This window comes from Haliotis asinina, chromosome 9 (assembly GCF_037392515.1).
Source record: "Haliotis asinina isolate JCU_RB_2024 chromosome 9, JCU_Hal_asi_v2, whole genome shotgun sequence".
In the NCBI taxonomy this organism is placed as follows: Eukaryota; Metazoa; Mollusca; class Gastropoda; order Lepetellida; family Haliotidae; genus Haliotis; species Haliotis asinina.
The window spans coordinates 19,376,031-19,402,296 of NC_090288.1; the positions used below are offsets into that span (position 1 = coordinate 19,376,031).

A 26,266-nucleotide genomic window follows, 5' to 3' on the forward strand; every position below is an offset into this window, starting at 1 on the left:
CAGGGATTGAATTTAGCCAAAGGCAATGGTGTGGCTGATATTTGTGTGCAATCAATCTTTGATGATTTAATTAAGGCTGAGAGGATTATTGATAATGTCTTCTTTGCCCTGACATAGTTCCTTCTAAGTGTGGGGTGAGATCCCAAGAGGGATCACAGTACAGCTATCGTGTGTTTAAGCCTCATTCAGTGTCTTGGAACTCAACTGGATTAGCAGCTTGTGCTAGTGGCTGACATATGAACATTCTTCACATGTATTCTGTACCTGGCACAAGGGCTGAATATCCAAGTTCACAGTGGATATGCTTGGATTACGAAATAGTATTGCTTTGATACAACACTGATTTCTTACAAAAGATACAAACATGGAGGAGAGGAATAACTAAAGACACCTACTGGGGCTGAGGATTGTATGAAAATAATTACTGGGCCCAGAGTATCTTGGTAGATGGGGCAAGTCTGCCTACAAATTTCTACTAGTAGTCAAGTACAGCAGCCGAAAATGTACTCCCCACTTAGCAGATATCCTGATTTGCAGTTGCGGGTTCGCCCACGGCACATGGAGGTAAGATCAGCATAGACGTGGTTGTTATAGGGGAACATATTGACAAGTTTCACTTGAATTTGTTTGACAATATGACAAACATTTGTTGTCACCATGACCATCATTCATATCTTTATATGAAGGGTATGGCATCATATATCATGTTCATATACAGCAACATTGTCCAGTTGATTATGTAGTGCTGGTTCATACTCAGCAACATTGTCCAGCTGACCATATAGTACTGGTTCATATACAGCAATGTTGTCCAGTTCATTATGGGGGTACTGGTTCATATACAGCAACATTGTCCAGCTGATCATATAATACTGGTTTATATACAGCAATATTGTCCATTTGACCAAGTGGTGCTGGCTCATAAACAGCAACATTGTCTAGCTGATCCTACAGTACTGGTTCATACTCAGCAACTTTGTCCAGCTGAGCATATAGTACTGGTTTGTAAATAGCACCATTTTCCAGTTGATCATGTTTAACATAATCAGCAACACTGTCCAGTTGATTATGTGGTGCTGGTTCATAATCAGCCACATTGTCCAGTTGATTATGTAGTGCTGGTTTATACATAGCAACACTGTCCAGTTGATTATGTGGTGCTGGTTCATAATCAGGAACATTGTCCAGTTGATTGTGTGGTGCTGGTTTATACTCAGCAACATTGTCCAGTTAAACATGTGGTACATCCATGTGTACGAATAAATGTACATCTATATGTATATACATAGAATTGGAATATCTTAAGAACCATTTGCTAGATTCTTTTCAGATTTGGTACCTAGATTCATTACTGCATGTGAAAGGTCCCAGTCAGTTTGGTGACCTTGATCTTCATTTCAGTTTCAGGGAATTAACATTTTACCCTTTTCAGTCAGTTCTGGTGACTTTCATGTAGTTCTCAAGGTCACAGTGACGCTTTGAAGATTTGAGCATGTTAACCTGTATGTTAAGATTGTCAGCAAGATATCTCAAGAACAGTTCACTGGATTTTTCATGCACCATGACATTCACGTCAAGGTCAGAGTGACTCTTGAATTTATGTTTGTGTTTGAACAGCTACAGAGCAAGATATCAAGAGAGTTTGACAGGACATGTTTTTGTTTAACTTCATCTTCAACTATAACCTTTACTTTCATTATTTTTTTAGCTTGATTTGATAATTTGTGAAAATTTAGGGGATTATGTCACCTTAGTGACAGCTACTTGTTTGCATTGAGATGGGATGTTTTAATGACTCATGTCTGAATACATAGCAGGACCAGTTTGAGGTTAACAGTAAAATCTTGGACAGACAAGGTTGAAAGATCAGCACTAGGAGTACATGTCATGTTGATGGCAGTTTTAAATGTAATATTGCTTTGGGTGAGTATAATCTAGAGATAGCAATATTTATACAAATGTTGTAAACATTATGTTCTGTTGCCACCAGGTAGTACACTACCTCCAATACGGACACACGTGGAAGCCCCTTCGTCGAGCTCAGCGGCAACAGATGAAACTCATGGCCACAACACAATATCAGAAAGGGGAGGTAATCCTTCGAAATCTTGCAGAAGAACTTCTGAATGAAGATGAATGCATTGTGTTCAAACAAGCTTTACAGCACTTCAGGGTATCTAGGTCTGTGCCCACATTATGCACTGAGCTAAAGCCTGTGATAAATACAACTGAGAAGCTGATGCTCCTTCTGGAGCTCAGTGGCAAGCTTCCCCTCCAACTCCAGAGGGACTTCCATAAGCTCTGTAGCTTGCAGTTTTCGAGTTATGAGGCATTTTTAAAGTATTTTAATACTGGTAACCCCTTAAGTGATGATCCTAAAGTGATTGCAAAGGATTCTTCAGGACAATTTCAAGTTGTGTCAACAGGATTTGAGAAAAAAATACATGTAGTGCCTTATGATGAAACAAATGGTACTGATGGAATATCTCTGCCTGGTACCAGTGTTACAAGTGGAGTATACAGTGAGTTTGATGATCACTCGAGAAATGGAACTGTGACCAAGGAAGAAGCTGAAATGATACTGAATCATTCACTCATGAAGCCAGTGAGAGCAGCAGAGCAATATCAACCTAAGAATCAAGATATGTCAAAGACTCCATCACGTGTGTCATTGAAGTCACTTCAGCTGTCACAAAACTCCAAGGGACACAGTAGGAAATCAAGCACACACTCCAATCATCATCTGAATGTGACATCTTCCAAGAGCACTCTGACTGTTGATACAGAAAGCCCCAACATACAGCCAGAAGTAAACAGCTCCATGAAACAAGTGCTGCTAAACAGGCGTGAAGATGGCAGTCTTGGTGTTGGGATCAAAGGTGGCAAGGAGTATGGGACCCCTATCACTGTGTACCTGGTGGAGGCCAACAGTCAGGCAGAGGAACAGGTAAGGGGGAAAGAAGTAAGGGACTTGTATCACAGTGCACTTTGTGGAGTCCAACAGTCAGGCAGACGGACAGGTTAGGGGGAAAGAAGTAAGGGACTTGTATCACAGTGCACTTTGTGGAGGCCAACAGTCAGGCAGAGGGACAGGTAAGGGGGAAAGAAGTAAGGGACTTGTATCACCATGCACTTTGTGGAGGCCAACAGTCAGACAGAGGGACAGGTAAGGGGGAAAGAAGTAAGGGACTTGTATCACCATGCACTTTGTGGAGGCCAACAGTCAGGCAGAGGGACAGGTAAGGGGGAAAGAAGTAAGGGACTTGTATCACCATGCACTTTGTGGAGGCCAACAGTCAGACAGAGGGACAGGTTAGGGGGAAAGAAGTAAGGGACTTGTATCACAGTGCACTTTGTGGAGGCCAACAGTCAGGCAGAGGGACAGGTAAGAGGGAAAGAAGTAAGGGACTTGTATCACCATTCACTTTGTGGAGGCCAACAGTCAGGCAGAGGGACAGGTAAGGGGGAAAGAAGTAATGGACTTGTATCACAGTGCACTTTGTGGATGCCAACAGTCAGACAGAGGGACAGGTAAGAGGGAAAGAAGTAAGGGACTTGTATCACAGTGCACTTTGTGGAGGCCAACAGTCAGGCAGAGGGACAGGTAAGAGGGAAAGAAGTAAGGGACTTGTATCACAGTGCACTTTGTGGATGCCAACAGTCAGGCAGAGGAACAGGTAAGGGGGAATGAAGTAAGGGACTTGTATCACCATGCACTTTGTGGAGGCCAACAGTCAGGCAGATGGAGAGGTAAGGGGGAAAGAAGTAAGGGACTTGTATCACCATGCACTTTGTGGAGGCCAACAGTCAGGCAGAGGGACAGGTAAGGGGGAAAGAAGTAAGGGACTTGTATCACCATGCACTTTGTGGAGTCCAACAGTCAGACAGAGGGACAGGTAAGGGGGAAAGAAGTAAGGGACTTGTATCACAGTGCACTTTGTGGAGTCCAACAGTCAGGCAGAGGGACAGGTAAGGGGGAAAGAAGTAAGGGACTTGTATCACCATGCACTTTGTGGAGGCCAACAGTCAGACAGAGGGACAGGTTAGGGGGAAAGAAGTAAGGGACTTGTATCACAGTGCACTTTGTGGAGGCCAACAGTCAGGCAGAGGGACAGGTAAGGGGGAAAGAAGTAAGGGACTTGTATCACCATTCACTTTGTGGAGGCCAACAGTCAGGCAGAGGGACAGGTAAGGGGGAAAGAAGTAATGGACTTGTATCACAGTGCACTTTGTGGATGCCAACAGTCAGACAGAGGGACAGGTAAGAGGGAAAGAAGTAAGGGACTTGTATCACAGTGCACTTTGTGGAGGCCAACAGTCAGGCAGAGGGACAGGTAAGAGGGAAAGAAGTAAGGGACTTGTATCACAGTGCACTTTGTGGATGCCAACAGTCAGGCAGAGGGACAGGTAAGGGGGAATGAAGTAAGGGACTTGTATCACCATGCACTTTGTGGAGGCCAACAGTCAGGCAGATGGAGAGGTAAGGGGGAAAGAAGTAAGGGACTTGTATCACCATGCACTTTGTGGAGGCCAACAGTCAGGCAGAGGGACAGGTAAGGGGGAAAGAAGTAAGGGACTTGTATCACCATGCACTTTGTGGAGTCCAACAGTCAGACAGAGGGACAGGTAAGGGGGAAAGAAGTAAGGGACTTGTATCACAGTGCACTTTGTGGAGTCCAACAGTCAGGCAGAGGGACAGGTAAGGGGGAAAGAAGTAAGGGACTTGTATCACCATGCACTTTGTGGAGGCAAACAGTCAGACAGAGGGACAGGTTAGGGGGAAAGAAGTAAGGGACTTGTATCACCATGCACTTTGTGGATGCCAACAGTCAGGCAGAGGGACAGGTAAGGGGGAAAGAAGTAAGGGACTTGTATCACAGTGCACTTTGTGGAGTCCAACAGTCAGACAGAGGGACAGGTAAGGGGGAAAGAAGTAAGGGACTTGTATCACAGTGCACTTTGTGGAGTCCAACAGTCAGGCAGAGGGACAGGTAAGGGGGAAAGAAGTAAGGGACTTGTATCACAGTGCACTTTGTGGAGTCCAACAGTCAGACAGAGGGACAGGTAAGGGGGAAAGAAGTAAGGGACTTGTATCACAGTGCACTTTGTGGAGTCCAACAGTCAGGCAGAGGGACAGGTAAGGGGGAAAGAAGTAAGGGACTTCTAGCACCATGCACTTTGTGGAGTCCAACAGTCAGACAGAGGGACAGGTAAGGGGGAAAGAAGTAAGGGACTTGTATCACAGTGCACTTTGTGGATGCCAACAGTCAGGCAGAGGGACAGGTAAGGGGGAAAGAAGTAAGGGACTTGTATCACCATGCACTTTGTGGAGGCCAACAGTCAGAGGGACAGGTAAGGGGGAAAGAAGTAAGGGACTTGTATCACCATGCACTTTGTGGAGGCCAACAGTCAGGCAGAGGGACAGGTAAGGGGGAAAGAAGTAAGGGACTTGTATCACCATGCACTTTGTGGAGTTTAACAGTCAGACAGAGGGACAGGTAAGGGGGAAAGAAGTAAGGGACTTGTATCACCATGCACTTTGTGGAGGCCAACAGTCAGGCAGAGGGACAGGTAAGAGGGAAAGAAGTAAGGGACTTGTATCACCATGCACTTTGTGGAGGCCAACAGTCAGGCAGAGGGACAGGTAAGGGGGAAAGAAGTAAGGGACTTGTATCACAGTGCACTTTGTGGAGTCCAACAGTCAGACAGAGGGACAGGTAAGGGGGAAAGAAGTAAGGGACTTGTATCACAGTGCACTTTGTGGAGTCCAACAGTCAGGCAGAGGGACAGGTAAGGGGGAAAGAAGTAAGGGACTTCTAGCACCATGCACTTTGTGGAGTCCAACAGTCAGACAGAGGGACAGGTAAGGGGGAAAGAAGTAAGGGACTTGTATCACAGTGCACTTTGTGGATGCCAACAGTCAGGCAGAGGGACAGGTAAGGGGGAAAGAAGTAAGGGACTTGTATCACCATGCACTTTGTGGAGGCCAACAGTCAGAGGGACAGGTAAGGGGGAAAGAAGTAAGGGACTTGTATCACCATGCACTTTGTGGAGGCCAACAGTCAGGCAGAGGGACAGGTAAGGGGGAAAGAAGTAAGGGACTTGTATCACCATGCACTTTGTGGAGGCCAACAGTCAGGCAGAGGGACAGGTAAGAGGGAAAGAAGTAAGGGACTTGTATCACCATGCACTTTGTGGAGGCCAACAGTCAGGCAGAGGGACAGGTAAGGGGGAAAGAAGTAAGGGACTTCTAGCACCATGCACTTTGTGGAGGCCAACAGTCAGGCAGAGGGACAGGTAAGGGGGAAAGAAGTAATGTACTTGTATCACAGTGCACTTTGTGGAGGCCAACAGTCAGGCAGAGGGACAGGTAAGAGGGAAAGAAGTAAGGGACTTGTATCACCATGCACTTTGTGGAGGCCAACAGTCAGGCAGAGGGACAGGTAAGGGGGAATGAAGTAAGGGACTTGTATCACCATGCACTTTGTGGAGGCCAACAGTCAGGCAGATGGAGAGGTAAGGGGGAAAGAAGTAAGGGACTTGTATCACCATGCACTTTGTGGAGGCCAACAGTCAGGCAGAGGGACAGGTTAGGGGGAAAGAAGTAATGGACTTGTATCACCATGCACTTTGTGGAGGCCAACAGTCAGACAGAGGGACAGGTAAGGGGGAAAGAAGTAAGGGACTTGTATCACAGTGCACTTTGTGGAGGCCAACAGTCAGGCAGAGGGACAGGTAAGAGGGAAAGAAGTAAGGGACTTGTATCACAGTGCACTTTGTGGAGGCCAACAGTCAAGCAGAGGGACAGGTAAGGGGGAATGAAGTAAGGGACTTGTATCACAGTGCACTTTGTGGAGGCCAACAGTCAGGCAGAGGGACAGGTAAGGGGGAAAGAAGTAAGGGACTTGTATCACCATGCACTTTGTGGAGGCCAACAGTCAGGCAGAGGGACAGGTAAGAGGGAAAGAAGTAAGGGACTTGTATCACAGTGCACTTTGTGGAGTCCAACAGTCAGGCAGACGGACAGGTAAGGGGGAAAGAAGTAAGGGACTTGTATCACAGTGCACTTTGTGGAGGCCAACAGTCAGGCAGAGGGACAGGTAAGGGGGAAAGAAGTAAGGGACTTGTATCACCATGCACTTTGTGGAGGCCAACAGTCAGACAGAGGGACAGGTAAGGGGGAAAGAAGTAAGGGACTTGTATCACCATGCACTTTGTGGAGGCCAACAGTCAGGCAGATGGAGAGGTAAGGGGGAAAGAAGTAAGGGACTTGTATCACCATGCACTTTGTGGAGGCCAACAGTCAGGCAGAGGGACAGGTTAGGGGGAAAGAAGTAAGGGACTTGTATCACAGTGCACTTTGTGGAGTCCAACAGTCAGACAGAGGGACAGGTAAGGGGGAAAGAAGTAAGGGACTTGTATCACAGTGCACTTTGTGGAGGCCAACAGTCAGGCAGAGGGACAGGTAAGGGGGAAAGAAGTAAGGGACTTGTATCACCATGCACTTTGTGGAGGCCAACAGTCAGACAGAGGGACAGGTAAGGGGGAAAGAAGTAAGGGACTTGTATCACCATGCACTTTGTGGAGGCCAACAGTCAGGCAGAGGGACAGGTAAGGGGGAAAGAAGTAAGGGACTTGTATCACAGTGCACTTTGTGGAGTCCAACAGTCAGACAGAGGGACAGGTAAGGGGGAAAGAAGTAAGGGACTTGTATCACAGTGCACTTTGTGGAGTCCAACAGTCAGGCAGAGGGACAGGTAAGGGGGAAAGAAGTAAGGGACTTGTATCACAGTGCACTTTGTGGAGTCCAACAGTCAGACAGAGGGACAGGTAAGGGGGAAAGAAGTAAGGGACTTGTATCACAGTGCACTTTGTGGAGTCCAACAGTCAGGCAGAGGGACAGGTAAGGGGGAAAGAAGTAAGGGACTTGTATCACCATGCACTTTGTGGATGCCAACAGTCAGACAGAGGGACAGGTAAGGGGGAAAGAAGTAAGGGACTTGTATCACAGTGCACTTTGTGGAGGCCAACAGTCAGGCAGAGGGACAGGTAAGGGGGAAAGAAGTAAGGGACTTGTATCACCATGCACTTTGTGGAGGCCAACAGTCAGGCAGAGGGACAGGTAAGGGGGAAAGAAGTAAGGGACTTGTATCACCATGCACTTTGTGGAGGCCAACAGTCAGGCAGAGGGACAGGTAAGGGGGAAAGAAGTAAGGGACTTGTATCACCATGCACTTTGTGGAGTTTAACAGTCAGACAGAGGGACAGGTAAGGGGGAAAGAAGTAAGGGACTTGTATCACCATGCACTTTGTGGAGGCCAACAGTCAGGCAGAGGGACAGGTAAGAGGGAAAGAAGTAAGGGACTTGTATCACGATGCACTTTGTGGAGGCCAACAGTCAGGCAGAGGGACAGGTAAGGGGGAAAGAAGTAAGGGACTTCTAGCACCATGCACTTTGTGGAGGCCAACAGTCAGGCAGAGGGACAGGTAAGGGGGAAAGAAGTAATGTACTTGTATCACAGTGCACTTTGTGGAGGCCAACAGTCAGGCAGAGGGACAGGTAAGAGGGAAAGAAGTAAGGGACTTGTATCACCATGCACTTTGTGGAGGCCAACAGTCAGGCAGAGGGACAGGTAAGGGGGAATGAAGTAAGGGACTTGTATCACCATGCACTTTGTGGAGGCCAACAGTCAGGCAGATGGAGAGGTAAGGGGGAGAGAAGTAAGGGACTTGTATCACCATGCACTTTGTGGAGGCCAACAGTCAGGCAGAGGGACAGGTAAGGGGGAAAGAAGTAAGGGACTTGTATCACCATGCACTTTGTGGAGGCCAACAGTCAGACAGAGGGACAGGTAAGGGGGAAAGAAGTAAGGGACTTGTATCACAGTGCACTTTGTGGAGGCCAACAGTCAGGCAGAGGGACAGGTAAGAGGGAAAGAAGTAAGGGACTTGTATCACAGTGCACTTTGTGGAGGCCAACAGTCAAGCAGAGGGACAGGTAAGGGGGAATGAAGTAAGGGACTTGTATCACAGTGCACTTTGTGGAGGCCAACAGTCAGGCAGAGGGACAGGTAAGGGGGAAAGAAGTAAGGGACTTGTATCACAGTGCACTTTGTGGAGGCCAACAGTCAGGCAGAGGGACAGGTAAGAGGGAAAGAAGTAAGGGACTTGTATCACCATGCACTTTGTGGAGGCCAACAGTCAGGCAGAGGGACAGGTAAGGAGGAAAGAAGTAAAGGACCTCCATAATGGATTTCCTACAAATTGTTTAAAATATTTGCTCTGAACAATTGAAAACCCAAATTTTAAATTCATTTAGGGTCTCTGTGTTGGAGATCGCATCCTGGAGGTGAATGGTGCAGACTTTAGGCAGCTGACACATGCTGAAGCTGTAATACTGATGCGCAATGCCTGGAATCTCATCATGGAAGTGGAGACATCTCATGAAGCTAATGGTGAGTTACAACTGCTGTTACAACATTACACAGAAACACATTTAAGGAGACCTTCTTTATGTGTCAATATGACGAAGGCAGATTTCTGAACTTATTATGCAAGGGGATAAGAACAAAATGTGCATTGTACTCTAAAAATGCTGAGCTACTTTCAGTTATCTTTACTAGGATTACAGTAATCATTCATGCCATAATAATCAAACAGGACCTTTTACACTTTTATTCAGTTCAAGGCTTGACACATGCAGATGTGTTTGGCAACAACAGGCATGGCACAGGACTTGAGTTCATTTAAAGAGCCATTCAAACAATAGTCCTAAATATATATCTGCTGGGCCATTTGTGTAGATCAGTCAAGTACGGTATTTGATCTGACTAAATTGTAAAGGCAGTCTCATATTGGATCAATTAAAACCTATGTGGGATTGCTTGGTCTGGTGTAACTCAATATCAACGTACTAGTTTCATGCATTTCAGCAACATTTAGATAACATTGTTCGTACCTCAACTTCACCTGGGTGTTAAGGGGTAGGAATGGCATGCAAGGGTCTTTTGTCCACTATGTGACATGAATAATGCTTCAGTGATATTTGTAACTAGTCACTATGCCATCACAACATTCAACAACTATTTCAGTGCAGGGAACTATAAGTGGTTAATTCACTTCAGTTACATTTGTATTGGTGATAGCACTTTGCGACAGGCTACTTTGTGCGCAGAGATAGCACATCACAACAGGCTAGTCTGTATATTGGTGGTGGTACATCACCACAGGCTACTCTATATTGGTGGTGGTACATCACCACATGCTACTCTATATTGGTGGTGGTACATCACCACAGGCTACTCTATATTGGTGGTGGTACATCACAACAGGCTACTCTATATTGGTGGTGGTACATCACCACAGGCTACTCTATATTGGTGGTGGTACATCACCACAGGCTACTCTATATTGGTGGTGGTACATCACCACAGGCTACTCTATATTGGTGGTGGTACATCACCACAGGCTACTCTATATTGGTGGTGGTACATCACCACAGGCTACTCTATATTGGTGGTGGTACATCACCACAGGCTATTCTATATTGGTGGTGGTACATCACCACAGGCTACTCTATATTGGTGGTGGTACATCACCACATGCTACTCTATATTGGTGGTGGTACATCACCACAGGCTACTCTATATTGGTGGTGGTACATCACCACAGGCTACTCTCTATTAGGTTAGCACATCACAACAGGCTAGTCTGTATATTGGTGGTGGTACATCACCACAGGCTACTCTATATTGGTGGTGGTACATCACCACAGGCTACTGTGTATTGGGTTGTCACATCACAACAGGCTAGGCTGTAGATTGATGATGGTACATCACTACAAGCTACTCTGTGTTGTTGGTGGCACATCACCACAGGCTACTGTAGTGAGATGTGATCCTGTGCAGAGAGTTTTGGTCATGAATCAGTGGAAGTTAAACAACGTCAAACAGTCCTTGTTCAAAATTTTCTATCTTCACCCAGCAGATACTGAGTACCTGGTTGGGTAAACTTATGTGATTATAACCTTCTACTGCCAACAGATTATACGAGGTAATAATAATCAGGATGTTAGCGTGTTGACAATGGTTTGTTGCATGTAGATTAGCACATTAAAAAATAGACTAATGTTTAGTCTCTGAATATATGTATAATGTTTACAGTAACAAACTAACCCATATAAATTGAAAAGAAGCCCTAGGGAGACCAGTGATTCAGACTAAACCTACAGGAATGTAGACTTTCTGTATTTAGAGCCTTAGGACTGCAGTGAGGGCTAGGCTGTAGGGAAAATAATGTGCTTCAGGGACGGTGAGACAGGCCTATTAAAAAGTTTTCTTTATTATTATGATTACGGTCTATTGATGGTGCATTGATGAGGCACATCACAACAGGCCACTGTCTATTGGTGGTGGCACATCACCACAGTTACTGGTGATTGTAGTGGCACATCACTATGGGCTACTGTGTATTGTTGTGTATAATTATTCTGCAACAACATTTGTTATTATTGTGCACCTTGTGATGCAGGGCATCAACCTGTGTCACCTACCATAAACAACGGTGCAGATGTGATCATCTACCCAACAAATTGTGGCAAACTTGGCTGTGCTGTTTTCAGGTGAGTTGGTGAGTTGTGTGGGTGAGTTGCATCATTGGTATCAAGTGCCACTCATGACATGATAGACATCTGTCAATAAATAAGGCAGCTTGGGTGACAAAAAAATTTTTTACTGCTACATAGATACAGATATTCAAGATATTGACTTAAAGCTGAACATGTGGTGTTTTTTTTTCTTAAACATACATTTAGTAAGTGAAAAGGCAAGCTTTCTTTAAGTTTTCATCTCATTTTCCTTCCATGTCAAATACAGCATACCAGAATGATTTTGAGGAGAGAAAGCACCTGTCCCATTCACTTAGCAGTATGTAATTCTGACCTATATGCATTTTGCAAGTTGAAAACACACGATATGTTACTGTCAGCATGTTTGAGGTTGCTGAAGATTTATGATACAATAACTACATAACAGCAATTGCCATCACAATAGCCTTCTCCTAGTGTGTGTACCCACCCTCAACACAAATACATCAGGACTCTGCACATGAAGAGGATTTAAGTGGATGAGAATACCAAGCCAGGTGGACCGGAACCATCCCAACCCATTCAGTCACTCCGTAACTAGCCCTACTTATTCAGTCACAACCTATCTAGCCCCACATATACAGTGAGACCATACCAGCCCTGTTCAGTGTTGAACAAGTGCAACATGCAGTGTACCAGTGAGTGAGTGAGTGAGTTTAGTTTTACACCACACTCAGCAATATTCCAGCTATATGGCGGCGGTCTGTAAAAATCTGGACCAGACAATCCAGTGATCAACAACATGAGCATCGTTCTGCACAATTGGGAACCAATGTCAACCAAGTCAGCCAGTCTGACCACCTGATCCCATTTGTCGCCTCTTACGACAAGCAAAGTCGCCTTTTATGGCAAGCATGAGTTGCTGAAGGGGTATTCTACCCCGGGACCTTCACTGGTCCAGTGTACCAAACACAACATACCACAGAGAAAAGTGGATAACATGCAGTGTACCAAACACAGCACACCACAGAGTAAAGTGGATAACATGCACTGTACCAAACACAGCACGCCACAGAGTAAAGTGGTTAACATGCAGTATGTAACAGTTATGTTAAAGCCTGCTACTGTGTTGCAGGGACCCAGTGGCAGGAGACATCATTGTGAAGGAAGTGGAAGCAAACTCTCCTGCTGACAAGGCAGGCCTCAAGAAGGGAGACTGCATAATGAAGGTTGTTAAACTGGTTGTATGGTAGTGTTGTTCTTCATGGACAGTCCACTTTAACTACATGTGTATTTTTCATTTCATGATTTCATTTATAATAAAGGAATTTCACGTTAAGAAGCATCCAAATAACAATTAATTGTGATTAGATTTTTGAGATTTGTGTGGCAGTATGTTGTGTAATATGACTCTGAGATGAAAGTTAAGTGTGTTTGAAGCATGGGAATATTTCATTTGAAACCTCCGGCTGACGCCGTCAGTTCCAAATGCATTCCCGTGCTTCAAATACTCAATAACACCCGAAAATTGGCCAACACATGATGTTTATCTCCTAAATCTAATCCTGGAGTGAATCATTTCTTATTATGTGATACACATTCCCTCTGGATTATGGTTGCCAGTTTCCTGTGAATTACACAGATATACAGAATGAAAGAGATTACAAAGTCATAGCTCTCCCTAGTGGTATACCTAAATTACTACATGGTTATCTCCCTCGACTGTGACGTCACAACAATGTTTGCTAAACACCCTCATAAATTCTTTATGTATGGTCACACATGGATGTGTCAGAGTGGAAGAGATGGTTTGTATAATCAAGATTATCTTACAGACCTATTTGTGTGCGGTCAGTAGACATCACATTTGGTCTTTGGACCATTGCATTATGATTAGTTTAGAGTGGTCATTGGACCATTGCATTGTGACTAGTTTAGATTTATTGTGATGTATATTTACTTTGAGTAATTAGGACGTTTTTCTGCAATTTTGGAACTTTCCCACAATTTTGGAACTTCCCCGCCATATCGCAAAATAAGTGCATACAATGTCAAACATTTATGGCTGAGTTAGATGCGCATTCCCTATGTGCATCATGTTTTGTGGGAGCCCCTTGTACACTTGAAGTTCGAAGTTTTCGATGTTCTGACTTATCCACAGAGAAACAGATTACTATGGATAGAGCATGTAAGCAGGCAAGGAAAAGGAAATTATCAGATTCACTAATTCAGATTCCTCAAAAAGTAAGAAGTCAGCCTCTCAACCTTCTACTTCTGCAGTTAGATCGGAGCCTAAATCAAAATCTAGATCTAGATCTAGTCCTTCATCTAGCCAAATTGATTTGCCAGCTATCATGATGCTATTATGATCCTTCAAGTTGGAAATTCAATCTTCCATGTGGCAATCCCTCCATCACTTTGAATTATGTAACGAAGAAACAATCTAAGACTTACAGAGGCAAATTGATTTCTCTGTCTCCTTACCTCAAAATGCACTTTACTCATATGATGACAGGCATGCTCTGTCCCAAACTCAAAGAGTCGGTTCGGTCCAGGAGGGACACGATCCTTGGTTGCCAACCCTTTGGGGTTAGCACACAAGCTAGATTGCCTGATTGGCAATCGTCTCACGCTCAGGTGATTTGACATCCCTGGCAGGGCTTGGTCTAAATCCTGTTAGGCGGGTTAAGGTGATTGACATACTATCTTAAATAAACTGGTTTTCTGCTGGTGTCTGGGCTCTGCTGCCATCGGTGTTCAAGGAATATTTGGGAGTTAAGAAGGCTACCTTTGTAGCGATGTCAGTGCACGAGGTTGCTCTGGATCACTCTTTCCTAGATGTATCAGGCTGTGTCGGATGCTACTCAGAACTAGGTGTATTTGCAAAGCAGACTGACTACTATGGAGAAGACTCATAAGCTTAGTTCAGTCTGGAATTTACCAGAGTGTACTAAGGATTTGATGTTCCAGCAACCACTGAATTCTGAAGAGATTTTCAATGGTCAATGTAAGCAAGCAGTGGAAGCAAATGATGCTATTACTTTCAGGAATCTTAATCAATGTTTAGCTTTGGCCCTACTGAACCAGAATAGATTCAGATCTGCTCCTAGGAGTAGGAGAGAAGGATCACAGTCTAACTCAGGCTCTCGCTCACAATCTTTGAATCGTCATGCTCCTCTACAACGTTCGGCCTTTGACAGGGGTACTTTTTCCACATACGTCTTTTTCATGTAAGCAGGGAGATCCCTCTAGTTCTAGGGGTAGAGTAAGAGGGGTGAGGTCCTTTCATCATTAAAGGGATAGGAAGTTTTTGACACCATACCAAAAGTTCATTTTACACCTTACGATTTTGATCTATCCCTGGAATTGGAGTTGGATTTCGATTTTGTTCAGCCGGTAGCTCTTGTTCCATCAGGGGGTAATTTAGCCCAGTAGTACAAAAATCGGGAGCAAATTACAAAGGACAAACTATTGATAGTTTGTCAGGGGTTCATCCTACCTTGGGAGGTTCAACTGCCAGTCACTTGTCATCCAAGCAGTTGCAGATTTTATATTCAAGGTTATCATCTGCTTGTGACCAAGAAAGCTATACATCAGTTACTGGAAAAGCAGCAATAACTCAGATACCCCCACAAGGCACTTTGGAAGGTTTTTTTATTCTTCCGATCCCAAGAGGGACACACAGAGATGTGCATGATTACAGATTTGAAAATCCTCAAAAAGTTCCTATGGAAACCACCAAAATTCAAGATGGAATCTTTGAGCAGTTTGCACAGTCTGATTCAACTGGAAGCCAAATTTGTAAGCATGGATGTCAAGAACGCCTATGTTCATGTTCATGTTCATGTGTTCATCACAGAGATACCTGAGATTTGCAGTAAAGGGTTGCAGGTGTCTGTTCAGAGTCCTACCATTCAGAAGATCCCATGCACCTTGGCTGTTTACGGCAGTGATTCCCCCCATCATAGCTTTTCTTCATTACACATATATCCATCCATGGTTATCTGGACGATTTCCTGGTCATGAATATGATCACAAACAAACTGATAAGACAGACAAAATTTGTAATTCATGAGTTTATGCATCTGGGCCAAATAATTCATCCAGAGGAATCGGCATTAACACCGCCCCCAAGGATTAAGTTCTTAGGAGCAGTTTTGGATGCAAGAACTTGTCATATTTATCCCTGATAGAATTGTTAGTTGAGGACCAGAATATTGTAGGATATCAGGTTGAGGCAGTCATCAGGAAATACACATCTCTACTGGGGTGTCTGACTTCCCCCAAAGTGTGGATAAATCAGAACAGAACTTTGGATCTAGATACATCAAATGTCTGCCTGAATCATGTCAAGACAGAATTTCTTTGGCAGACTCAGTCAGATGTTCTCCCCAGCACCCCATTTCATCCTCCTCCTCAGGATATCACAATTTACTCGAATGCTTCGTCCACAGGATGGGGAGCGCACATCGTCCAGTGGTAAGTTCATGGCACATGGTCTCCTCAGGAGACAGTATTCCACATCCATGTATTGGTGATGCTAGCCATTTTAAAAGCATTGGCTCACTGGAGTTGGAATTAAAACAGCAAGAGTATCATGCTAACTACGGACAGTTCTACAGTAGTGACTTATGTGAATAAGCAGGGAGGAGCCAGATTGATGAGTCTTTTAAAAGCCAAGCAAGGCCTATTTGAAATTGCCAGACGTACAAGATGTAACCTAAGGGTTTGTCATATTCACGGATGTTTCAAAATTCTTGCAGATTCTTTATCAAGGCAGAACAGTGTCATTCCCATGACGTAAACTCTATACATGCCTTCGCTTTAATTGGGAAAAGATGGAAAACTCCTTTGATAGACCTATTTGCATCCATTTTCAGTGGATGGTATGTCGATGCCTTGGGAAAATATGACTTCGTTCAAAAGTTCTGGCCAAGATTCTGTTGCACAACTGTGTAGTTTATCTAGTAGCTCCCCTCTGGCCAGCAAGGACATGGTTCACCACTCTCCTCCAGCTTCTCACTGACTCTCCTCCTCGGTTGCTGAAATGGGACATTCTTCTCAGTCAACCGGATTCCACATGAGTCCACGGGAACCTGCAGAACTTGTCTCTTCACATTCAATTACCCAGTATATCAGACCCTCTGCAGCAGCACAGCAATCGATTTGTCAAGTGGAGAAGAGACCGAGGACTTTTGGATTCTCCAGTATCTATCCCCATGACTGCGGATTTCCTTCTATTCTTGATAGATGTCAGGAAACTATGACATAATACTATAGAAGGATACTGACCTGCAACTGCTTCAGCCTATGATGTTGAGGGATTGTCAGAAGGATCTAAGTCTGCACTTCGTAGATTGATCAGATCCTTCCAGCTCAAGGACGTCAAGTCTGCTACCATTTTTCCAAAATAACACTTAAGCTTAGTTCAGAGATGTCTGAGGAGAGCTCCTTTTGAACCCATGCAGGCCACAAGCTTAAAGTTTTTATCATTTAAGACAGAGTTCTTGCTGGCTCTTGCAACAGCCTCCAGAGTAACAGAAATTCATGCCTTGGACTGTAGATTAATAACATTATCAGAAGGTTACAGTTATCCTTCATGCAGAACATTACCAGAATTTGTAGCAAAATATCAGTCTGCTGCAAGTGGGCCTTTAGTACCAAGGATTTCTAAAATTCCGACCTTACCTACCACTGCTTCCAGAGCACACAGATCAAGATTATTGTGTCCTATTCATGCTCTACAATGGTACATTCAGAGGACTCTTACCTTCAGAAGGGGTCGCCATCATCTGTTTCTTCAGTGTAATCAGAATATTAACTCAGAAATTTCTATGAATACCATTTCATCGTGGCTCAGAAAGAGTATTACCTTTGCATATAGAGACTGTGATCAGGAGATGATGAATTTCACCTCATGAAATTTGAGCTTTAACTTCTTCCTTGTCGGCATGGATTTCAGTTTTGGTGGCACAAATAGCATCTAGTTGTCAATGGAAAGCATGAAATACTTTTACGAACTTTTATCTCAGAGATGTTGCCGCATCCTTAGAGAGTTTGCAAGACTTAGGGCCGTTAGGTGTGGCACAGCAAATATTCTCTGCCCGACCTTTTTCAAAAACAAGGGGTAGGTTGGGGTGGGGTGGAGTGTGTAGTGGAAATGGGTCTGGAAATGGGTCACAAGATGGGATGTCCTGGTTCAACAGAACTTCAGGACTTTGAATATTGATTACTAGTGCGGGAAGATTCTCACGAAGATCTACAAGATTATCTAGTGAGAAAATACAATTATATGTAACATCTAACAGTGAAGGCAAAGCATTTGATTTGGAGAGTACTACAGTATTAGACTCTGGGAAGTCATTCTAGAGGTTACTTTAATAGGGGTAGAATTTATCTAAGGATTGGTGCAATATCAAGCGGGAGGTGACATCATGACCGGATGTGACATAACCAGAGGTGAAATCATAGAACCGAAAGTGACATCACAGACCAGAAGGTGACGTCATTTTTAATGACAGTGAGTGTGGAGAAACATTTGGTGGCGTCATAATTTTCAAAAGTATAGTCAGAACAATAACAGAAGGTGACATCATGTCAGAAAACAATTTTTCAGGACTGGAATATGTTTCATAAATATAATTTAACTTGGAATTATGGGATCTTGTCGACTCCCTTACCTCCCTGTGAAGTGTTTGAGGAAAATATAGTGTTTTGCAGTGACATCACAGCAGAGGGAGATAGCCATGTAGTAATTTAGGTATACCACTAGGGAGAGCAATTTTAATCTCTCTCATTCTGTATATCTGTGTCCTCCACAGGAAACTGGCAATGATAATTCAGAGGTAAAATTACTAATGACTACTAACAATATCTGTAATCATTCCTGTTTGAATGCAACAAATGTTCAGACTCTCATGGCAACTGTGAGTAGTTTATTATATTTGAAGACTCAAATAAGCTTGTCATCTGTTTTACAGATTGATGGATTAAGTGTCAATATTCTCTCTGAGACGCAAATCTCAAGCCTTACCAATTCAAAGCGAGTGAAACTCAACATCAAGAGGTCTCTGTATGACAAAGGTACTTTTGATTATTTTGTCTTTGATTATAAAGAGACCCAGACATCACAGATAGCACATACGAAGGGCTGTCAAAAAGATTTGAGCCTAAACTGTACTGAACTGCTAAAGAAATGCCACACTGACAGAGGTTTCTTAAAGGGGCACTGATGCAGAGCAATTTGCGTGGACTGGTTTAAACTTTTGTTATTGTTTTTCTCCCCTGAATACCCGCATGATATCCCAGAATTCGTGACTGGTTTGTGACCTCTGCTGTGCAGTCCGTATGCGCAACTGATAGTTTAATTATAGACAGATCAACTAAGGTGAAGTCATTTTTTCTTCATTACAAACATATTATGAAAACAAATGAAACACTTTGAAGGTTTATCATCTGCCAGTGGTAGAAATGGTAAAAAAATAACGAAGCCAATGTACGTCTCTGTATTTCGTCTCATAACCCTAATTAGTATATTGTCATATTTGTATGATTTTGAAAATTAATAAAAGAACACACGGTTTGCTTATACTTATAGTAAATTTCTAACATGACTGTAACATTTAAACATTGTATAGACTGCCAATGTGGATCCTGTTTCACACACATGCGCGATCTAGTGTGTGTTTTCTGTCATATAGATACTGCTGAATGCTACAACAAATAAATTAAAACAAAATGCAAGTAATGAATGTAAAACTGACTAATTTTATAGCAACAATGTCAGGCTACTACCTTGTTCAGGAATGCATCCATCAATATCCAAATAAAAGAACGATATTCCAAGCTGGTAAATAATCCTGCTCTGTGTTGTGTTTCTTACAACAGTCTAATTTGTGAAAAAGTAACACATCGTTTCACGTCTTTCACACTGGTGAAAACCTGATAAACCTCTCATTGGTCACCCTAGATAGCACACCTGGAAACTAATTGTATGATGTCCGCCATTCTAAGTAATTTAGTTAACTAATAATGAGCAATCAATCAATGAACGCAATGGTGGTTAATTCTTTGAAGGGAGGATGTTGTTTTCACACTCACACTTTACGACAGGGTGTAGTCAGTATAGATTAGTACATCTACACACATTGCCTTTTGACAAATCCGCTGTAGAAGATAAAAGTAATTAATCAATCAGTGTGTTATCGGTTAATCCTTTGATTGATGTTTGTTTTTGTAACTTACCTGATTAAACCCTCTTGCATCACTTGCATGCACATATTACATAACATACAATACATTTGCTAGTACAGACCTTAATTAATAATGTTGAATATTTACTCCAGACAGGAGAAATGCCAAATGGGAACCTTTGTTGAGTAATCTGACTGGTGTTACCACTAATTATGCCTGTTATAAATTCATTAACTGACCACCAAGAGAATGATGACAAATAACACGTGTAGGTTTACACCACCAAATGCAAGTTACAGCAAGGAAGATGTAATCTCTGTGTCGCATGCACCCTGAAAACACTTATGGGTCGAAACTGTTTTGAGGACACAATGGAATTTTGTTACATAAGAAATACATACAGGCATTTGCTGTGTACTTGGGTAAATAGGTGTAATCAGTTTTTTTACGTAAGAAAATTTTCAGATTTCTCTACCAATGGCAAAGTCATTGTTTTTAGTTTATGAATTCAAATAAATCAACTGTATGTTTTTATTATCATAGATAATGAACCAGGGTAGATACCATAGCTACCAAAATTTACATATGATATTTGCTATCGCAGCTGGGTCAACACTCAAACACTCAACACTATCTGAATATAAAGCTTTGCAATCTTTCGGAGAGAAACTAATGGCTTGCTACGTGCCTGCAGACATCATATTTTCACATAAAATGGTTTAATATCGAGGTAAAAACACACGGAAATGGGATCAAATTGGATCAGTCACTACACCATCCAAGCATCAGAAAAAAACTACACTGCTGGGATATTTTGTTACGATCAGACAAGGAATACCATGGATATTTTTAAATAATGGCATATGATGGGCATCCAGCCTCCTGACTGTTTAGGTGAAGAAATTCTGCTACGGTGGACTGGAACCCAGTCCCTTTGTCTGTCACGGTCGAGGGAGCGGGCGCTGACCAATTTGCAGTTTGGTTTCGAAATTAGAAGGTTGGCGAGAAACATTATTTGCCCCGCATCAGTGCCCCTTTAAACCACACACTTTAATATGTTCTAATTAACCATCAAAACGCAGGACTGAGTTCAAACCTGACAATTATGGTTATCACATTTTCACATTTTCGGGAAGCACATTTAGAGTTCAAACAAACAAAAAATCAAACGTAATTAATTGAAACACAATTATCACTTATTCATGACATATAACATACAAACAATAACACTAGGGTGAGTTGAATAGAAGATATATTATGAGATGCTAAATATTGCACTGGAAAGTGTTTACTGTGGTTGTCTGGGATGGCAATGGGTAAAATTGTGAGCCTTGTGAGTGCAGCCGAGTTGCATAAATACAGAGTGTTCTGATGTCTTTCACTTCCCACTGAATGACATTACTGCAGACATGAATAACTGAGTACAGGGGACCACTCTGTGTGTAGTTACTGTCACACAAATCCTGGCCAGCACAAAGATATATCCCAAATTATCTCAGAAAATATTCCACCTGCTCATCTGAAAGAGGCAGTAGATTAAGATATCACTGCAATGTTCTGTTAAACCATAAATATTGGATTTCATAAACCATTGCTGTCATTACCAGTGATAATCTCCTAGAGATCATTACCATTACTGACACTGTTTGCTATGAAATCAAACATTTATGGTTGATTTTTGAGAAAATTGTACATTTAACTCTAACACTTGAAAATGTACTGAAATCCACATCATTAATAACTACCACAAAGATGTTTAACATTTATAACTGTTTTGAACATCTGTTTTTCAAAACATATGCACATTTTAATTCCTGATAATATTTGGACAACACAATTGAAAAGGAACATTTTGGTTTCAGAGAATCACCCCCCCTTGAAGACTCGAACAGACACAGTGGGAAGGTAGGAAGCAGTATATTCACTTTGCCTAGTGTTTTGAATGAACAATGGCTAAGTAAGGCGTAATTCTTCCAATAAGTCCCTTTATTAGATAAAGTTGCCAAATTCTCAACATAAACAAATGCAGAAACAAATACACACTGCTTTGATAACACAACAATAGTACAATAAATATTACACTTACAACCCTGGCCCTGATCCACATATACACTTGGTCAACAAGAACACCCATTAAATAATGGTCTCTCCCAAAATGGAGATAACTCTCAAAATGCAAATACACTACTGAAAATACATTGCAGATGTCATTATCACTTCACGTGAAAATATGTATCAATATCTTGAAAATATTTCTTATAATTATCTCAAATTATGCTCAGAAGTGTATCGCAAAATGTACCCCCTATGGAAATAATGGACTCTTCCATAAAATTACAGAAATGAAAATATGCAAAAATTAACAGAAAACACTTTAATCATTCCTACATGAAATTATATTACACTGAATACTTCACTGAATTTCTCATTGAAACTTACAAAACAATATTTTTAGGAATTGTGTGATGAAGAAAATGGTCACTTTCCAAAACACCTACAAAAGAATTTCAAATAAGTAACCTAAGATTTTCACTGTTGCTATCCATTAAGATATGTATTAGTGATCATAACATCTGATTACTGCATTCTGTGTCTCCAAAAATGAGATTTATTAGAAGTGAGCATAATCCAGTGTTAACTACGTTTTCAATTACAGTGATGAAGTATTCACACCAGTGCGGCTCCCTTCACCATCATCACCACCAGATGCCTTCTTTGCCTCGTCTACTCCTCGATATCCTGCTCAAAATGTCAACCACCATGACCATCATCAAGACCAACAACTTCCTGGAAGAACACTGTCATCCAATCTGGCTGACAATAAAGCTACAGTGAGCCATGTGTGGAGAGGTGACAGTCACCATTACCCCCAGGACAACTGGGATGCCCGACACCATGTGACAACAACGTATGCCAAACATAATCAAAATCTTTACATTCCTCGGCAGTCAACTTACACACCAAGAATGACCATGGTGTATCATACCAAATCTGCTGCAAACACACATGAACGGTCAAGGTCAGTGACTAGAGTGAAGAAACAAATCCCCCAGTATGTACGGAGTCGGTCTCAGTCACCTCACTCACTACGCAATGCTCCGTCTCTCACAGCTGAAGATCATGTTGTTCTCCATGCTGTTCAGAGTGGAATACAGAAGCGTCAGCGGGCTCTCAGACTCTCTTTGTATCAGCTACCAGACACCAATGATGATGATTGGAAGATCTGACTGGTCACTCAAAACAAAAACAATCATGCCTGATTGAATGAGCAAATAATGTATGGTACTCTGTTGGATTCAACATATTCATGAAACTATATGCTTTCGAATCATGCTCCTGAAATGTTTGTAACTTATTTCTCAGAATTATTTGTTTTCAAATCTACACGGGTATTTGACCATGATAAGCAGAATACAATACATATGACTGACTGGAAGTTTGAGTCATTGTAACTGAAGTTGTAAAAGAATGTGGTATAAAATATAAATCAAGTTCTGAAATAGATCATATGTTTGTCAAACATAAATACCTGGCCTTTAACCATTTCTTGATACTGTACCTCTACATACTTGTGTCTACCATTCTGCATCTATCATCACATGCCCTAAAATGACAAAAGCAGATGGGCCTTATTAACTTGTGTATGACCATCATCACATGCCCTACATGACAAAAGCAAGTGGGCCTTATTAGAATGTGTATGTCCATCATCACATGCCCTACATGACAAAAGCAAGTGGGCCTTATTAACTTGTGTATGACCATCATCACATGCCCTACGATGACAAAAGCAAGTGGGCCTTACTAGAATGTGTATGTCCATCATCACATGCCCTACAATGACAAGAGCAGTGGGCCTTATTAACTTGTGTATGACCATCATCACATGCCCTACGATGACAAAAGCAAGTGGGCCTTATTAGAATGTGTATGTTCATCATCAAATGCCCTACGATTACAAGAGCAGATGGGCCTTATTAACTTGTGTATGTCCATCATCAAATGCCCTACGATTACAAGAGCAGATGGGCCTTATTAACTTGTGTATGTCCATCATCAAATGCCCTACGATTACAAGAGCAGATGGGCCTTATTAACTTGTGTATGTCCATCATCAAATGCCCTACAATGACAAGAGCAGTGGGCCTTATTAACTTGTGTATGTCCATCATCACATGCCCTACATGACAAAAGAAAGTGGGCCTTATTAACTTGTGTATGTCCATCATCACATGCCCTACGATGACAAAAGCAAGTGGGCCTTATTAACTTGTGTATGTCCATCATCACATGCCCTACATGACAAAAGAAAGTGGGCCTTATTAGAATGTGTATGTCCATCATCACATGCCCTACATGACAAGAGGAGTGGGCCTTATTAACTTGTGTATGTCCATCATCACATGCCCTACGATGACAAAAGTAAGTGGGCCTTATTAACTTGTGTATGACCATCATCACATGCCCTACATGACAAAAGCAAGTGGGCCTTATTAACTTGTGTATGTCCATCATCACATGCCCTACGATGACAAAAGCAAGTGGGCCTTATTAACTTGTGTATGTCCATCATCACATGCCCTACATGACAAAAGAAAGTGGGCCTTATTAGAATGTGTATGTCCATCATCACATGCCCTACATGACAAGAGCAGTGGTCCTTATTAACTTGCGTATGTCCATCATCAAATGCCCTACAATTGCAAGAGCAGATGGGCCATATTAACTTGCGTATGTCCATCATCACATGTCCCACGATGACTTTTCCTAACTTTATTTGAACATTAACACTGAAATGATATATGAGTGTTTGAAATCAACTGTAAAATATCGTTCAAGATGAAACTCACAAAGCAAAAGTTTTCCTAAGCATGATTGGAACCGCAGTTTTCTCATCTGTAGGCAGATGCTCTACTGCATGGCCACTGTGCCAACAAAAGTGATGGGGTTAAATTATCTACTTATAGTTACTGTCATTAAATTGATTTTACACGCGCTTCAGTCATTGTTATGTAGCTTCATTAAATCATCATCTACATTGTAATTACCCATTATTGACGGTATATATGTTAGAGAAAACACTGCTTGGTTTTGGTAGACAATGTAAAACCATCGGAGTCTGGAAATGTGTCACCCTCCGGTTTTACATTGTCTACCAAAACCTCGGAGGCATGTTTTCTCCTATACTTAACCTTCTGTCCTCTCAGAGTTTAACAGTACTGACCTGACAGTAAGACTACATCTCGGGATAGAGGAGGAATTAGGGTCTTGGTCAGTCAGTTCATTACATAAACCTGAATAGCACCGTTCCATGCCAAAATTAAATGTGTTCTCTCACCTTCAATGATTTTGTATCCTTCCATTTGGAGGCGTTGGAGAGGGAACATAGTTTCGCATGGTGATCTGTCTGTTAAAGATATGTCAGCTGAATACACCAGTCTGTTACTAATGGACTCTCATGCAATATCTGCGTTTGCAGAGTTTGTGCAAATATGACTTAAAACTGCATGTCTTGGTTTGGTTGACAATCCAGAAAGCATATTCCTTATGTGTTGTAATAGAGATCATCTTCTAACCCTGTTTCACAGTGATTGCACCTTTCTACTCAGTCTTCAAAATAACAAATATATTTGTAAACTGGAAGTGTTTATTACGGTAAGTAAACTCTGTCAGTCCTACTACAAATACTCAAACTAAAGAATATGAGGGTAATAGGACAACCAAACAAAGGAGGCTAGTTTTCACACAAACAGTACCATAGCACTCACTTGAAAGAAGCAGAAAATTGAATTGTGTGAATAGCTGAGGGACCTACCAAGAGATCTGAATTTTACCCATGTTGTCCTCATTAGTACATTTGGCTTGTACTGGAAACATGTTATTACAGGTCATTACAGACATTATGACAAAGGGGTCACAAAACAAAACCCTATCACCGTTTCAAGAAGGTTATTCTGAAATGAAAGATACGCTTGCTATGGCATGTATTCAGCTAGTTGTGTATGTCAGCAACAAGACTTCCAGGTCATACAGCATGTACCATTAATCTGGCCTTCTGCCCCAAATACACGACATCTCAAGTCAGTTCCTGAATGTAGTGTATACTCTGTAAACATCATGCATTTTAGGTTACATTTACATGCATGTGATAATGAACCCTTAGGTCCAACTACATGTACACAACTTGTCATGATGGAATATTACTGACACATCTATGAATTGTGCATTTCATTAAGAAGCGCTGTGGGACTGTATTCCAGGAGACACTGCTGTGTGCGATGTTAGTGGACTTGCTCACGTTTTACAATAAAGCTCAGCTCAGTTGAATCAGATGAACGAGCTAATGCATATTTTGTACATACTACAGAGGCATCACAGCAGAGAGTTATGCATACGTCATTCTGCTGCTGGTGTACACTATTACCTGTACAGAGTGTTGCATGCAGTTGTATTGTTGTCTTCTTCACAAATAAAGACTGCTTATCTGAA

General features: G+C 42.3%; 1 protein-coding gene across 2 annotated transcripts; it reads left to right on the forward strand.

Annotated features, from left to right (window-relative positions):
• LOC137296698 (uncharacterized) lies at positions 1-26,266 on the forward strand. 2 transcript variants are annotated; one of them, XR_010957658.1, is made up of 9 exons: positions 1-564; positions 1,991-2,947; positions 9,320-9,455; positions 11,530-11,620; positions 12,720-12,813; positions 18,565-18,667; positions 21,640-21,682; positions 22,434-23,686; positions 23,745-23,760. XR_010957658.1 is itself a non-coding variant. In XM_067828522.1 (8 exons), the coding sequence occupies exons 1-8, from the start codon at positions 448-450 to the stop codon at positions 23,002-23,004; spliced, it is 2,112 nt and encodes a 703-aa protein (XP_067684623.1). In that variant the 5' UTR covers positions 1-447; the 3' UTR covers positions 23,005-26,266. The 2 variants fall into 2 exon arrangements, 1 of the variants encoding a protein (XP_067684623.1); XM_067828522.1 differs by having other exon boundaries at positions 22,434-26,266.

Excerpts from the sequence above, each read along its gene's own strand:
- LOC137296698 (XM_067828522.1), top strand. The coding sequence starts at position 448 with ATGGGGCAAGTCTGCCTACAAATTTCTACTAGTAGTCAAGTACAGCAG. Across the intron at positions 18,668-21,639 it reads GAGGTCTCTGTATGACAAAG|AGAATCACCCCCCCTTGAAG; the intron begins GTACTTTTGATT and ends TTTTGGTTTCAG. Across the intron at positions 21,683-22,433 it reads CGAACAGACACAGTGGGAAG|TGATGAAGTATTCACACCAG; the intron begins GTAGGAAGCAGT and ends TTTCAATTACAG.